The sequence below is a fragment of the Citrus sinensis genome, chromosome 2, assembly GCF_022201045.2.
Source record: "Citrus sinensis cultivar Valencia sweet orange chromosome 2, DVS_A1.0, whole genome shotgun sequence".
Lineage (NCBI taxonomy): Eukaryota > Viridiplantae > Streptophyta > Magnoliopsida > Sapindales > Rutaceae > Citrus > Citrus sinensis.
The window spans coordinates 18,132,050-18,148,445 of NC_068557.1; the positions used below are offsets into that span (position 1 = coordinate 18,132,050).

The following is a 16,396-nucleotide window of genomic DNA, read 5'->3' on the forward strand; positions in this document are numbered from 1 at the left end:
ACAAAATATGTCATATTATGTATGTATTATCATAAAAGTTTATGAACTTAACTCATACCTAAATGTCAGCTCAAGAGTTGAAAATTTTCTCAAATTTATATATTTTTAATTCATGAACCATTTATGGATATTTTCCTCAATAGTTTATGGATATTTTCCTCAACATATATGTAATCTCCGAGGGAAATCTAAGAGAGCTCTTTCATTAACAATAAAAAAGAAAAAAAAAAAGGGTAACAGAAATGCGTTAGGCTTAAAGACTAGAAGTAAGGAAACAACTATAAACTCATATTAACCAATGGAATATAAGACTTACATATTGTTCCTCTTATTTTATTTATTTAATATTATGGGAAAGATCCCTAAGTAAAAGCCAGAGATTGTTTTAAACTTCAAGCATTAACAAAGGGATAAATCTCATATCTAAAGTTACAACTTCCACTAACAACTCTTCCTCCTTCTTTCCCATCACAACAGCTTGGGAGCTCACGAATTATGCCATCAAGACACTTCTTGCAATCAACGCTAGAAAGATCCCTTGTGCATTGAGTCAATCCATAGAGTTTATTCGATTTTCCGAGCTCCATTTCTCCTACCGCATATAATTTGGGAGTAACATAAGCTTTTTCAGCTAGTTGGGTTAACAATTCCTTGGTCCTTTGATTGAAAGACACCGGCTCGGTGACCACTCTCACGTTCCACATATAGAACTTGTTTTTGTTGTCAATTTGGCCAAAGAACTCCGTGTTTGTGTACTTCAAAAGACAATTGTCGTACCAAATGATTGCAGCTTTGTTGTAAGGGCATCGCTTGCGGATCTCACCGCTTGCGTCAACAATACAGGTTTTGCAATCAGAGCTTGAGACATCACCTCTACAAAGAGCAAGCCCATATGCTTTGTTGGGACGCTGACCCAAGGCGCCCTTGCCAAAACCTGTGGGAGGAGCTTGGTAGTCGAGGTAACCTATGAGTTTGTTCAAGTTTGTTTCATATGGACCATTGGCAGTGAAATTTTCAGAGCTTGAACAAAAGTGAAAGAGAGGGTCAACTCCAAAAGCAGTTTGGAGAAAGAAAGCAAAAGCTATAAGCAGATAGAGGGAAGAAGCAAATTTAATTGAAGGTGAAGCCATTGTTGCAAGGATGTATATTAAGGTTGATTTATTGGTTAAACTGAGGGTGCATATGCAGCATCTATATATAGTGAAAAAAAATCCGCTTGCACTTCAAAGAAAAGTACTAGGAGCTGACTTTTTCTTGTGAAAATTTCTAGGATTACAATAAGTTAATTACTAATAAGACAATTTCTATTGTGGGCTGCGGAGGTTTGAAAAGTCAATAGCGGCTAGGCTGACAGATGCGCACTTCATAATATCATACGCATAACTCTTGGCGGAAGGAAAATTAATAATGTAGAAAAATTAAGAAAGTGTTTGAAAATTAGGCAGAATGGTATATGCCATTAACTTATAAATTAGAGGGCCATGGTGCTTATGCTACTTCCTAATGCTATTTATGAATTAAAAAAACAAGCAAGTAAATGAAAATTACTCAAATATAGAATCAGGCTTAGAGCCATTTGAGCAGTAGAGTTGGTCAAATCGTTTATATTCAATTAAAATGACATTTAACAATTAACATTATAAGAAATGACACTCATCATTATCATATTGTGCTAAAAAGAAAAGATAATCACTAGGATATAGGGTCAACGTTGTTTCTAGAAGTTGAAAGGTAGGTGAAAATCCACGGCGGTGTCGCAGGCTGGGTTAAGAGGGATGTTTTGCAAGTCTCGTCTTTCTAGATTAATTATTTTTTATTTTTTGGAGAAATCTAGATTAATTAAGTTGACAAAGTTATATGTCAAACTTTTTGAAAATTATGGAGAAAAGATAAATCTCACTCTTATTCAATAATGAATATAAAAAAATGATGTAATTAACATAATTTGAGAATATAATTAATTATTAATTTTTCTTAATTAATAATTAAGATGGAGACAATCAATTATTTAATTGATTGTTTTATTTCCATCAACATTATTTGATTCTTATGAGTATGGTGTCTGAATTCACTTCCGATGAAGTTGGTTTATGGCTGGCGGATCCATATAAACGCTAACTCCAGAAAATTGAAAAAAAAAAAAATCATTATTTCGGCATCATTACTCTCTCGGTGTATACACCTGCTTCAATAAAAATAGTGTTATGATTCACAAAAAAGATAAGAACCAATTGAGAAGTTTATAAATCATATGTGAAACTAATGACATGATTTTTTTTTTCATTTAGCTAGCTTCATCCATAAATTAAGCCTTTAATAATGCTTCAAATTAGAACATTTATATTTTTGCTGGGAATTGATTCTATGGTGGCTATTTCTTGCATTATTAATGCTTCTTTTTTTACCTGCATGCCTTGACAAATTTACAACCAATACATTTGGATAAATTGACAGCCAATATATTTTGATAAATTGACAGCCAATACATTTTAACTTCCATGCTAAGATAGCCGATATTTCTTCTTCTTTGTCCGCTTGTATTTCGTGAAGACAATCAAATGGCTGATGCTTTCATTATTTTCTTGATTTTTTCTTTCCCTTTTACAATTATCTTATTTGAATGTACTCACATATGAATTGTCATAGTTTTTCAATGAAATCAATTTATTTTATTAGGTTGATGTAACCTAACTTTGAAAATTTAGTTCCATAAATCATCAAGTTATTATTTTGTGATTGAATGTTCATTATTGTGCTTAACGCTTTTTAAATATTTGATCAATATTTAAATGATTTGAGGATACATAATGAGATGAGAGAAAATTTATGCATTTTTGCTAAGTATAATGCATGCCATGAATTAAATAGGAGACATAGATTTACTAACCTGATTCGTGCAGTTAATCTAAGAATACCACTGAACTTAATGAGCTTTTATATATTTTAATACACATAGATATATCTTGTATTAGTATATGGGAATATATTTGATATTGCTTGAGAAAGAGTGTCAAAGGATTTAGACTTATTCAACTATCAATATGGGTACTAACCTTTGACAACATAGATGGATTGATTACGGTGAAGACGAATGTCTAAGTTTTTTAATCTCTTGTTGATTTCATAATTGCTTGCATCTTTATTTAATTTTTAATTGTTTTGTTTTCTTTTAGTACTTTTAAGTTTCAATCAATATCATCTTTAATCAATTGTTCAAATAAACTTAGATTAAAGAAATTTTGGCAGTTAATAGGACATACAAGTTCTATGAAAAAAAAAAATCTATTCTTCATTATACTACTCATGTCGGCTAAACTTGTTAATTACGCAACAGATAATCCAAAAGGTGCTCAACATTCATTGCATTTCTATAGTATAGGCTAGAAATTGCTTCAAGTAATTTATTTCATCTTTACCAACTTGTTGATATATGCTTTCATTTTTACCAACTTGTTGTTCAATGCCATGCCTTCAGCTGATTGGATCTTGTATTGTTAAAGATAATTCATTGACATGAAGAAATACAAATGATGCTCCTTTTTAGATAAGTATGTACATGTACAACCAAAACTTTGTTAAAACAAAAAATCTATTTCTAAATTAATAAATATTCATTTATTAATAAATTAATAAAGTATTCATTTATTGATAAATATTTGCATTATTCATTTATTGATAAATATATAACTTCACTAAAGTAGTATTTTGCTCTTAGTGCCTGCAATAGTAATTTACAGAGACTTTAATTGTAATTTGCACTACCACTCAAAACATATGTACAAACAACGAAATGAATAATTAGAAAGTACTTATAATTAATACTCTCAAATTCAAGCTTTGGCAAATGGGTAAATCTCATATCTGATAGTTCAACTCCCAGTAACGACCTTCCCTCCTTGTTTCCCATCGCAGCATCTCGGAAGATCACTAATTATGCGATCACGACACATCTTGCAATCATTATAAGAAAGATCTCTTGTGCATTGAGCCAAACCATAAATCTTCTTCTTTGACCCTTCATTAAGCTCCAATTCTCCTGCTGCATACAATTTAGGCTTGCCAGAAGCTTCGTCGGCCAGCTGCCTCAACAAGTCCTTGCTCTTTTGATTGAATATCACCGGGTAGCCCACATTGTTCACGTTCCACATGAAGTACTTGGTTCCATTATCGATTTGGCCGAAGAATTTGTCATTAGAGTACTTCAACATGCAGTTGTCATAGAATATCTTTGCGCTTTTGCTATATGGGCAGTTCTCGCGAATGGTACTGATTGCATCTGCGACACATGTTTTACAATCCGAAGCTGAAACATCACCCCTACAAAGAGCAAGCCCATTTGCTTGAATAGGGTTTTTACCTAAGGAACCAATACCGAAACCTGTGGGAGGAGCTTGGTGGTAGATATATCCCATTAGTGCGTTCAAGTTCGTTTGGTATCGGCCGTTGGCAGTGAAGTTTTCATTCGAACAAGAATAGGATATGGGGTCAACGTTGGCCCCAAAAGTCACAGTTTGGAGAAGAAGAGCAAAGCTAATTAGCAAAGAGAAGGTAGAGGAAACTCTTGGGGAAGACATTGCTGAAAATTCCAGATTTGGAAGTGTATACGATGTGCTTGAGAAAATAAGCAGGTAGAGCCTATATTTATGGTGAAAAATATTTTGATGGATATTTAGAAAAGTTCATGAGCGATACCTTTTCTTGTCTTGTGACTTGTGTATATTGCTTTGTTGAATGTTAAGAAGTTTTCAAATGTGATGGGATGTTGAGAATGTCAACAAGAGGTAACTGGTGAGATAAATGGCACTTGCATGCGACGCGAGTAGCGAAAATAATTAAGAATTACAAGGCAACAACTTCCATTGACCTTTTCTATCAAAGTACCTTTTCCGTGATTAAACTTGCTGAGTTACAAGCCAATTAAACTCCAGCCGTAATTCATGTGATTGCTTCATTGCTTGGGTAGAAATAATTGGCTTACGATTTACGAATTATGAATAGTCCATATAAATAACTAGCCTCCTTAACTAGTTCTACTTGTAGAAAAGAATAAAGAAAAAAAAATAGAAACAACAACTTAATATTTTAACCTCGCTTTTAATTTAGTGATAAGCTTCCAATAAATTAAATTAGGCCCTATTTTGATATGAAGGTTGAGCGGCTGTAATTTAAAAATTATAACATTAAAGTGTTTAATGAACATTAGTAGCTATAGCAGCATGGAAACTAAGTTGATTTAATTTATCATTTGTATGATAAAAAATCTACAACATCTTTATTAATATTATCAAAATTATTATTTAAAATTGCATTATTATACACTATTAACTTTTATTTCATAGTTATTATTTTTTTCCATAGTTATAAATTAAATGGTATAGCAGCTTAATACAAAACAACGCCTTAAACTAAGAAATCATTCTATTTCTGGAGTAGATCTATAATTACTATTCGAGTCTCTGAAAACTATTTTAGTGATTGAATAATTTACTAAAACTAAAGGAGCTGATTGATATTTTACATAAGAAATATTACAACACTCTCAACACACTCTTTTTACTCTCTTCTTATTCTTAACTCACCACTTGATGCCTAAACTAAATGATCCCAGGGGTTTTTATAGTAAGTGAAATAAGCAAAAACTACACAAGTAAAAATTACAAAAAAATAATAATAATAACCACATCCTAAACTTACCATCCCACTCTTAATAATAACCACACTTTAAATGTTGAAATAATCTCTTAAAAATAACTGCATTTTTACAACTACACATCACCAATTATTCATGATACTTTTACTTCTCTATCAAAGATAATTCTAGCCAAATGGAGACATTATTTTGTCGCATGAAACCTTCCATTTTATTTGGACCATGAAACTAGTGTTAGGTATTAACACTCCCCCTCAATACCAATTTTCATCTTTTGAACCGTAAGCTGAACTCTTTAAACTTCCCAATACTGATACATTTGTAAATAATTCTAAAGCTATATTATCTGTCTTGACATATCGTATTTCAATTTCAACTTGCAAGATCTTTTTCATGATGAAGTGATAGTTTAACTCCACTAGCTTAATCCTTGCATGAAAAATTGAATTTTCTGCGAAGCTGATCTCTAATTGATTATCGCAATACAGTGGTATTGCATAGTCTACTAGTTGGTGGAGATCTTTCATCAGCTAGATCAACCAAGTACTTATTGGAGCTACCATTGTTGCTGCTTTGTACTTCACTTCTGTGGTCCATAACGATGCAGTTGGTTGTCTCTTGCTACACTAAAATTTTACTCTAATACTAGTTTTGAAAATGTACCTAGTGGTTGAGTTTTAAGTGTAGTGATCTCCAGTGTAATCATTGTCACAATAGCCAGCTAGCTTGCAGTTTTCATCTCTCTTGTACAACATACCATAGTTAATTTTACTTTTCATATACCTCAATATTCGTTGAACTACTTTCAAATGAGGGTTTTTTGGATTTTGCATGTATCGACTCATCACATTTACTACACATGAAATATTAAGATGAGTTAGCGTTAGTTAGATTAAAATACTTATCACTTTTTGCTACATTATCTCATCTTTTAAATCTTTACCTTTGTATACACAAAATTTCGAATTGACTTCGATCAATGTTGAGATTGGATTGCACCTTAGCATTCCAAACTTCTTTAGCAAATCTTTGGCATATTTTTATTAGTAAAGAAATACCCCTTCCTATGTGTGATCAACTTCTAGAACAAGAGAGTACTTGAACTGATTAATCTCTTATTCAATGAATCTATACGTCATCATCACCAGTAAGAGTCAAGTCATTTATGTAGCACTAATATGATTGCTAACTTTTCTTCATTAGCTTTGATTGAAAAAGTTAGAATCTACATATACCATTGAATAACCATTATGATTTAGAAATTCGGCAATCTTTATGCACCACACCCTTGATGCTTACTTTAAAGTGTCTTTTTCGACAAATGAACTTAATTTGAGCTTTATTATCAAATTCTCTTAGTTGATTCATATAGATATACACATTAAAGGATATCATAATCACACGTATTAAATTATTTTCTCGTCACATGTTTTCTAAATTTCATTAGCTATTATCTAAATTAGTATATGTCTACTATTTAAATTCTCAATAGTTTCAAGCTGAACACTCAAAGGTTTAAGTTTAATGGTACAATTTTAAGTTAATGGTCTAAGATTTTAGGCAAGTATTTATATTTCATATTGGATGGTGGTGGCGTCAAGTTTAACGGTATAGAAATTACACGTTTAACGGTAATTTTTTCTAGTTTATTGCTCAAAAAATTCAAGTTACCGTTTATTCAAGTTTTCAGTCTTCTCAAAATTTTAATTGATTTAAAAATGAATTCAAACTTATATGTTGGATTTCATATTATTAAATCCAACAGTGAGCATATTTCCCCGTATGAGATATATGCATGTACAGTAGCTATGCCCAAACTTATTACCAATCTGTTAAATAATCACATTTTACAATTACCACACCACCAATTATTATTCAAGATATTTTTACTTCTCCTCCAAAGATACTTTTTGTATAAATAGAGATATCATTTCTTCTTTTAGAACCTTTCATAAGTTAGACTTGGGCTTAAAAAAATGTACTTTGACCATGAAATTAGTGTTGGGCTTTTAACAGTCGCTGACTCCCTTTTTTTGAGGAAAAAAAAAACAAAAAACAAAACAAAACTGAAAATGAAGTACTTAGCGAGTTTGATCTGCTAGAATACATATGAGTTCCATTTTGATTTTTCTATTTTAGTATTAGAATATGAACTAATTAATTTATGTCTTACCATGTGGGCCGCATAAGAAAATACTAATGAAATGTGTTTAGAAGGCTCGATATTAATAACGAATTTCTTTAGCTAATGGCTAACAATTATCCAATACTTGTGCATGTGCATCGGGAATTATCTTTAACCCTCGTATGTAATTACAACATGCGTCTCATCTTTTATATTAATTAACAGGGTAATAAATTGAAAAATTTACATCAATAACCATAAAAATTTTGACTTTTTCCATCTTAACCCCCCAAACAAATTTCTATCAACATTAGCCATAAAAAAAGCTTTTGAGACCAAAATACCCCTCTCTCTCATCTCTCCCCCAACAATCTCTCTTTCTCCCATCTCTCCCAAACCGAAGAACCAAGCTTTGCAAACAATCTCAGTTGGTTTATTCTAGTTATACTCCATCTTTTTTGACTCAATCTCAATGCTTCAATATTAAACTTTTCCCTGATTTGAATGTGTCAAAGCTCTGGTCTCATGAAATTGTTGGAACCGATGGTGATTTGGGTATAAAAAAGAATTTGGCTGGTCAGAAGAGAATCTGCCCTCTGGATGTGCAAGTAGACAATCACGGTAAAGTGATTACGATTCTCCACAACTGCTCTCTGTCTTTCAATCTTCAACATATAAAACAAGAACTCATTCCATGTGTCAATGGGGCCTGGCAAGCACCAGTGAACATAATCATTCACTGTCTTATTCTTATGCATGGAGTGTCCGTACTGATTAGGATGCCCATCTGGCCTTAACAACATAATTTCAGTAGTGTCAAGCAACGAAAATTTCAACCCCATATCCATCCCTTGCTTCTCTGCTGCTCTTAGTTCCTCTACTTGCGTCAAGTAAAACTCCATTGTATACCCATCTAACTCCACTTCTTGGCTTGTAAATGGCCTTGTTCTCCCACAGTTTCCTCCCTTGTCCCAATCACCATTCTCAAAATGAGATGGAGAAAATGTCCTTAAAAATGTGATACCCTTGTAGTTCTTAAGCCTCTGAAGAGTTCTAAATGCAGTTCGAAACGCCATCCTGTACGCATGGTACTTGGTTAAGGCTGTCATGTTGTTAATATTGCAGTTGTGGCAGCCACACAGGTTGACATTTTTAGTGGAGAATGGGTTCCGAATCCAAAAGGGCCTTACTACTCGAACGAAAGTTGCCGTCTGATCATTGATCAGCAGAACTGCATGAAGTTTGGCAGACCGGATACAGAGTTCATGAAATGGAGGTGGAAGCCAAAATTGCCTGTCGCATCAAGCCTTGGTGGGACAGACAACCTGTCGCACCAAGCTTCGTGCGACAGGCAGTCTGTTGTCAGATTCACTCACGACTCGCAATTTCGAAACTCTCGATCAAGTTCAGAAAATAATTCATACCACTATGTGATGCCGATTAGTGTTGGATCCGGATAAATTATAATCAGATTTCACTTTTATCGTTGTCTTTTACCGTCGCCGTTGGTTGATGATTCAAGAGTGGAAAGCTGTCTTTGGTTTGACGAAAGGGCAGAAAGAAAGTTGCTTTTAGCTTGTAAAGAAGGGTAATTTAGGGAGAAAAGCGTGTGTTTGGGTAATGTTGATAGAAAAAAGTTGAGAAGATTAATTGTGAAAATAATAAAAATTTTATGGTTATTTTTGTAAATTTCCTTAATAAATTATCTTGTTTCATATAATAAACACTACCGCGTGCCGTTTTATGTTACCTGCAGTTACCCACTAATTGAAATTCTCAACATCCCGTCGCATTTGAAATTTTCCTGTGATCAAACAATATCGACAATATTTTATTCCAAGAAAAGGTCAATTTCTTGAATCTTTCTACCACTTTGCATGACACTTTTTACTATATAAATACATACTAGCTCGCTTCTTGTCCCAAGCTCAAATCCACCAATCATCGTCGTCCTCGTACACTTGCAAATTTTTAAGTTAATTTAACAATTGCAATGTCTTCCCCAGGAGTTTCCTCTGGCTTCTATTTCCTAAGCTTTGTTCTACTTCTCCAAACTGTGGCTCTTGGGGCCAACGTTGACCCCCTCTTCCATTCTTGCTCAAATGAAAACTTCACTGCCAATGGCCCGTACCAAACAAACTTGAACACACTCGTGGGATATCTCTACCACCAAGCTCCTACCACAGGTTTTGGTATTGGTTCCTTGGGTCAAAACCCTAGTCAAGCAAATGGGCTTGCACTTTGCCGAGGTGATGTTTCGGCCTCGGATTGTAAAAGATGTGTCGCAGATGCAGTCAGTACCATTCGCAAGAGCTGCCCATATAGCAAAAGTGCAAAGATATTCTACGACAACTGTATGTTTAAGTACTCAAATGACAATTTCTTCGGCCAAATCGATAATGGAACCAAGTACTTCATGTGGAACGTGAACAATGTGAGCAACCGGGTGACATTCAATCAAAAGAGCAAGGAGTTGTTGAGCCGACTGGCCAATGAAGCTTCTGGCAACCCTAAATTGTATGCTGCAGGAGAATTGGAGCTTAATGAAGAATCAAAGAAGAAGATCTACGGTTTGGCTCAATGCACAAGAGATCTTTCTTACAATGATTGCAAGATGTGCCTTGATCGCATAATCGGTGATCTTCCGAGTTGCTGTGATGGAAAACAAGGAGGGAGGGTCATTACCGCAAGTTGCATTATAAATTATGAGATTTATCCATTTGTCAAAGCTTGAATATTAATGGAGTATTCATTAATTATTAATTCATGGGATTAGGGATATCATTATCCCTAATTACAAATAAAGACAAATAGAGTTCCTCAGGAACCTACATATACTTGTGTTTATAGTTCTTCCTATGGGGATGCATGTACTAGCCAGGCCCTTGTGTGTATTTACATGTTCACAGAGGCATTGTAATATTGTTGTTCAATAAAATTCTTTATGTGTTAATTTATTCATTTAAACTAACAAGTCTCAAATAAATGCTAAATAAGAAGAGATGCATAATCAAAACAAGGCTCAAAACAACTGTTTATCGAATACAACATTACAAGACTTTATGAACATTTCACAAATACAACTTCCCAGCCATTGTAGAAGTCACCCAATATGACACTTTATTGTATCCAGTCTTTTAATCAGAAATTGTACATGATTCTTCTTCATAAGCAACATAGTATCATTTAAATGAAGAAGATAGATATTAGCTACCGAGAAGAGATATCTACTCAGTTACCGAGGATCTAATTCACTGATTGTAACCTCATTTATAGATTGCTGTAATGGCACCGAATTGGATTTGTCAGATTGAGAAGTATTTCCTCTTTCTTCAAGATCTGACCCCAAACTTTCCCTTGAGGAAAAAAATGCTGGTTTTGAAGGTTCTGGAGAGGTTATAGAGTAGCTACTAAGCATCGTTACAATATCTGACATAGAAGGTCTATCTGCAGCAGCTTCTTGAACACACAGTAGTCCAATGTGAATGCACTTCAAAACTTCATATTTTGGCCATTGGTTGCCCAACGCTGGATCCAACAGCTCCAGAGCTGTTCTATTCATCCAATGTTGCCATGCCTGTGACAGTTTGAACCAAATCAACCACAGTTTATTAATAATAATTTGTAAACTGAAGAGAATATAATCTGACACAGAACACTTACATAACTTGCAAGATTTATTGTGTGGAAACTGGAATTCTTCCGACCAGTTACAATTTCCAAAATCAGAACACCATAGCTATAGACATCAGATTTAGTTGAAAATTTCCCATTCTTGGCATACTCCGGTGCCATGTACCCACTTCATTTCATCAACAAACAGATAATGGTCTATGAGATTAGATATAAAGACAAATGTGCACATAGTCATAGTCAATAGTGAGTAATCAGACATTCACTATCTCCTGCTTAGGTTAACTGCTTCAAATTAATGTTAGTGTGCAAAATGTGGACTTACTACGTCCCAGCAATCCGATTTGTGTTTCCTTGAGTCTGGCTTTCACCAAACAGTCTCGCCAAACCAAAATCAGAAATTTTGGGATTCATGGATTCATCTAACAGGATATTGCTGGCTTTCAAGTCTCGATGAATGATTCTAAGCTGAGAATCTTCATGCAAGTAAAGTAGTCCTCGTGCAATCCCAACAATGATTTTATACCGTCCTTCCCATTCCAGGCTGAAACGTCCGCTTTTATCTACCCAATCCAACATTTCAAATTGTTGTTTGTCAATATTCACTAAAGCAATGAAGGCAACTATTTCTGACATAAATTATGAAGAGAAATTGGTTAGCTGAAAAAACAAACAAAAGATGAAATATTAGTACCAAATAAAATTTTGTCCAAGCTCCCATTGGGAAGGTATTCATAGACAAGTAGCTTCTCTTTCTTCTCTAGGCAGAAGCCCAACAGTCTTACCAGGTTTCGATGCAACAGTTTGGCAAGAAAAATTACTTCTGTTTTCAGCTCTTTTAGACCTTGCCCTGAGCTACTTGACAGCCTTTTCACAGCTATTTCATGCCCGTCCAACAGTTTTCCCTGCAGGTGTATGCAGAAGGGGTTACTCAAGAACTACAGAGCAGTATAACATAGCATGCATGGTACCCTCAAGAACAAAATACCTTGTAAACAGGACCAAAGCCACCTTCTCCAAGTTTATTTTCATCAGAAAAATTTCTTGTTGCAACTTTAAGTGTGTCTAGTCCAATCAAAAGTGATTCCATGCCCTTATCTTCTTCCTCAAGAGCAATATCTGCACGCCAAAAGAAAATCAACTGAGATTGCTTAATATCAAAAGCTTTTGAGCAGATCCAAAATGGATAATAGTTTATTAGATCTCATGTAATGAAGCAAAATATCTAGAGATCAATCCTCCTCCAAAACCTTGTAAGAGGTTTGCAATAAGTAAAATGCCTTTTGAGCAGTGAATACCAACTCAATATAGTTTGCCAATGCAATATCATCTATTTTGACACTATATTGACAGATATAGCATTTCTCATAAACATCACTATTTTTTACCGCTAGAACTTTTATAGAAATTTTTAAAATCTTCAAACTCAAAGATTGATGGTATTGCAACAAAATAAGGTGATTACCAACTCTTTTTTCCTTGCCCTTTCTCCAAACGAAGCAACCACAGACCATTAATGTTGCTGCTACCAGCGCAACAGCTACAGGTATGACCACGATAAGAGCAACGTGTGAAGTGCTTCTCTTCCCTGCATAACAGGGTATAATCATAATACCATTAGTTCAAGTTTCCTTACAAATGACATCATCCATTTCCGGTTTCTTTGACAAACTGTCTGTCATATTACAATCTTGATTTTGGAATCTGGATAAAGAAAACAAACTAAATTAATTGAAAAAAATGACATTCAAATTTACAGAACCATGTATAACCTTCAGGGCTGGGCTGAAGCAGTGTAGTAGTAGATGGAGGAGACATGGCTTGAGAAGGGGGTGGTGGCAGTGACAGCGAAAAGAATGGATATATTTCAAAACGGAGGTTGCAGCTCATAGATATGACCCTACCACCTTGTTTCCCATTACAGCATTGTGGAATAAGCCTGATGATATCTTGAAGGCAACTGAAGCAGCTATTTTCTGCTAAATCTCTGGTGCACTGCAGCATAGAATGTATATCAACGAAGTCTGTATAATTGATGCTCCCAATAGCAAACTTTAGAGGACTAGATGCAGCACTGGAAGATAATGTTCTAACCAAATTTCCCAACTGCCGGTTTAGGAGAACGGGTTCTGTAGCATTATTTACATTGTAATACATGAATATTGGATTAGTAGCAACAGTTGAGAAGAAGCGCTGGTCTGAATACCGCAATGAACAAAATTCATAGCCGACAAATGCTTCCTTCTGATTGCTACATAGTTGGGTGATCTCTTTAGATGCAGTATTTGCACAAGTTTGGCAATCTTCCTTAGAGAGATCACATCTGCAAAGTACGAGCCCATAAACTGCATCAAGGTTCTGGCCTACAGTAGTATTGTAGAAGCCTGTTACCGAAGCATTAGAAGCCAATGAACTGAGGGTGAGGTTCAAATTTTGCGAATAAGTACTCCCAGAAGTGAAATTATTTGCAAAATTGCAATTGTAGAATCTTGATATGTCTTGGCCCTCCTGGGCTTCAGCGATATAGTTCAAATAATAAAGACATGAAAAGAGGAATGCTTGAAGAGCTGTTTGCGGAAAAAATTGCATTATGTAATTCAAAAGATAAGACCCTGGAAGTAGAGGAAAAAGGGTCTATTGCCAAATGCTCAGAGAAGAAGACTTTAGTATTCGAATAAATAACAAGATCCATCACTCAATAAACTTTTGACATGTGTTAAAATTTCACAGAAATAAATGTTTCAGGTAATGTGAACAAGATGAATTTCAATGAACAAAGACAAAGCTGAGGCAAGAATATAAAAGTATAATTTCATGCATTTCATCTACATTTCAATAAGGCAAGTCCTGCGAACAAGTATAAGAATTATGGACATATAATCATGCTGACTCTGTCAAACTTTAATTTGATTAATAAATTTTAGTTACTTCCAACATGCATATAAATCCATCCGCAAAATCCAAATAACGTAGACCTGATCTAAATCTGAAGGCAACCCTAGACAATAGACCACCATTATGAAAGAGATGGGTGGACACCCGACACAAAAATAAGATTAGGTATACACCGATAATAGTCTTCATTTTAGTGAGACAAGCAACCATTTTTATAGTCTAGAGCAAAGACTTTGAACAAAATAGCCCATTAAATTTTCTCAGTAATATACCATCCATTGATACAGACAGGTTAATACAATGAGCCGGCCATTTAATAGACAAAATCAAATTAAAAACTGGTCGCATCAAAGCTTATGTACCATCAATTTTCCCCAAGGTTTTATTGTTTCAGACATCTAAATGTTTATAAGTTTGAAACAGTACTACGAACCCACAGAACTACAACTGTTTACAAAGATGGAGCAAAAATTCATGAGATATAAACTTACACTAAGCATACTTGTTATACAAAGTTTTGTATCACAACACACGTGGCATACATACGTCCGTCTCATCAATCACTTCAGCACATGTCAGTTTATAAAAATATACGAAAATACATAACTTTGTATCTGAAATTTGCAAGCATAGCATTATTGTTTGAATTGAGCACAAACATGTCCAAACATGCAAGAATTTCACAAATATTTTCATAATTAGATGAAATTTTATACCACAAAAATAGAGTCTCTGGTATCTGCTGTGAACCGAGAACGACGTCGTCGCCCGCGAATCATTGCCGTGAAATGACCGGTAGTTGATTGAGACACTCCGATCGAGCTCTGGTAATCCATTTTGGAACCCAAATAATTTGTGCTCTGAAGTTCTCCTCAATGACGTGAATTTCTCTGCATTGAACTGAACTCTCTCTTCAATGCAGAGAAGTTCACTGCATCAAAGACAATTTTGAAACCTAACAAGACGATTAAATTTATTAAAAAAATAAATTCCTTAAAAATTTTTATAAATTGATGATGATATTTTTTTTTTCGTTTTAAATAATTTTTTTTTTTAAAGAATCTTATTATTGTTATCATTATTTTTCTATTATTTACATTGTATCTGATCCCATTCATACAAAAAGCCGTGAACACGTGAAGTAATAAAATCTTATAAAGACACGTATAAAAGAAAACATTCATCAAATTAATTTAATTTCTTAACATTATATAGTAAAACCTTTTCAGAGTATTCTATAAGAGAATAATCTTTGTATAGTTATTCAAATTTACCGTTTCAATTTCCACCAATTATAAATAAAAATAAATTATAATTTTTTAGATCTTATTTAAAAAACTTACATTTACATAATAATAATTATCTATATATTTCCAAAGATATATGTTATGTTATATTAAAAGTTTAAAAATAAAATAATTTTTTTTCTAAAATTGATTGACAAAATGATTTATTCTTTAAAATTTTTATCAAATTATTGTATAACATTTATGAAAAGTATATTGAGAAAAAATACTAAAGAAAAGTATAATACAAATATTATGACTTTAAAGATAACTTTACATATTTTTAATCGTATAATATTAATGCAGTGCACATTTATATATATCAACATTATCACTTAGATTAAAGATAATTAAATCAAACTAATAATTTTATAAATACAACTTTATTAAGTTATAATCTCCTTATTATAATAAAAATGTAGTTAGTCTTAATATACGATTTGAAGAGAGGTTTTACACTAAATTTTATTGTGCGTAATTTTCATTAATCAATTTTTTTTTTTAACAGATACATTACTCGTATAGTCGTATATTGTTAATTGGTTTGTTTTTACTTTTTAATTCTTGAAACGATGGTCGGATGCCTTCATGTCCAGTTACAATGTCAATGACATTGGCATACTTCCAACGTTAAAACCACAAAAGGATTAAAGCGGGTGGGCGACCAGAAGTCGTTAATGATGGGCCTTCTTTGGGACCCTATTATGAATGGGTTGAGCTTTCGACACCACTCAAAAGTCCTTGCAACACCCCACTTGCTATATTTACGGTTTTGCCCTCCGTGGAATAAAAGACAGAGACTTAGGT

The 16,396-nt window shown here is 33.7% G+C and overlaps 4 protein-coding genes across 8 annotated transcripts; 1 reads left to right on the forward strand and 3 right to left on the reverse strand.

The window, feature by feature from the left end:
* Positions 1–267: 267 nt before the first annotated feature.
* On the reverse strand, positions 268–1,177 carry LOC102622429 (cysteine-rich repeat secretory protein 38). The gene has a single exon (XM_006469666.4). The coding sequence runs from the start codon at positions 1,128–1,130 to the stop codon at positions 393–395; it is 738 nt and encodes a 245-aa protein (XP_006469729.1). The 5' UTR covers positions 1,131–1,177; the 3' UTR covers positions 268–392.
* A 2,536-nt stretch (positions 1,178–3,713) lies between these two features.
* On the reverse strand, positions 3,714–4,594 carry LOC102617732 (cysteine-rich repeat secretory protein 38-like). Its single transcript, XM_015527528.2, has one exon. It carries the CDS (start codon positions 4,572–4,574, stop codon positions 3,870–3,872), a length of 705 nt encoding a protein of 234 aa, XP_015383014.1. The 5' UTR covers positions 4,575–4,594; the 3' UTR covers positions 3,714–3,869.
* Positions 4,595–9,690: 5,096 nt separating this feature from the next.
* On the forward strand, positions 9,691–10,697 carry LOC102617149 (cysteine-rich repeat secretory protein 38-like). Its single transcript, XM_006469711.3, has one exon. It carries the CDS (start codon positions 9,769–9,771, stop codon positions 10,507–10,509), a length of 741 nt encoding a protein of 246 aa, XP_006469774.1. The 5' UTR covers positions 9,691–9,768; the 3' UTR covers positions 10,510–10,697.
* Positions 10,698–10,782: 85 nt separating this feature from the next.
* LOC102622122 (cysteine-rich receptor-like protein kinase 44) lies at positions 10,783–15,387 on the reverse strand. 5 transcript variants are annotated; one of them, XM_052435421.1, is made up of 8 exons: positions 15,020–15,387; positions 13,181–14,020; positions 12,874–12,996; positions 12,397–12,527; positions 12,103–12,313; positions 11,734–11,971; positions 11,439–11,577; positions 10,783–11,352 (listed from the first exon to the last, which is right to left on the reverse strand). In XM_052435421.1, the coding sequence occupies exons 2-8, from the start codon at positions 13,995–13,997 to the stop codon at positions 11,011–11,013; spliced, it is 2,001 nt and encodes a 666-aa protein (XP_052291381.1). In that variant the 5' UTR covers positions 13,998–14,020; positions 15,020–15,387; the 3' UTR covers positions 10,783–11,010. The 5 variants fall into 5 exon arrangements, with proteins under 5 accessions (XP_052291381.1, XP_024951314.1, XP_024951313.1 ...); XM_025095546.2 differs by having other exon boundaries at positions 13,181–13,731; positions 15,020–15,384; XM_025095545.2 differs by having other exon boundaries at positions 13,181–13,792; positions 15,020–15,384.
* Positions 15,388–16,396: the final 1,009 nt, after the last annotated feature.

Coding starts and splice junctions, on each gene's coding strand:
- LOC102617149 (XM_006469711.3), top strand. CDS start 9,769: ATGTCTTCCCCAGGAGTTTCCTCTGGCTTCTATTTCCTAAGCTTTGTT.
- LOC102617732 (XM_015527528.2), bottom strand. CDS start 4,574: ATGTCTTCCCCAAGAGTTTCCTCTACCTTCTCTTTGCTAATTAGCTTT.
- LOC102622122 (XM_052435421.1), bottom strand. CDS start 13,997: ATGCAATTTTTTCCGCAAACAGCTCTTCAAGCATTCCTCTTTTCATGT. Junction 12,997..13,180: donor GCTTCAGCCCAGCCCTGAAG/GTTATACATGGT, acceptor CCTGTTATGCAG/GGAAGAGAAGCACTTCACAC. Junction 11,353..11,438: donor CAATAAATCTTGCAAGTTAT/GTAAGTGTTCTG, acceptor AAACTGTCACAG/GCATGGCAACATTGGATGAA.
- LOC102622429 (XM_006469666.4), bottom strand. CDS start 1,130: ATGGCTTCACCTTCAATTAAATTTGCTTCTTCCCTCTATCTGCTTATA.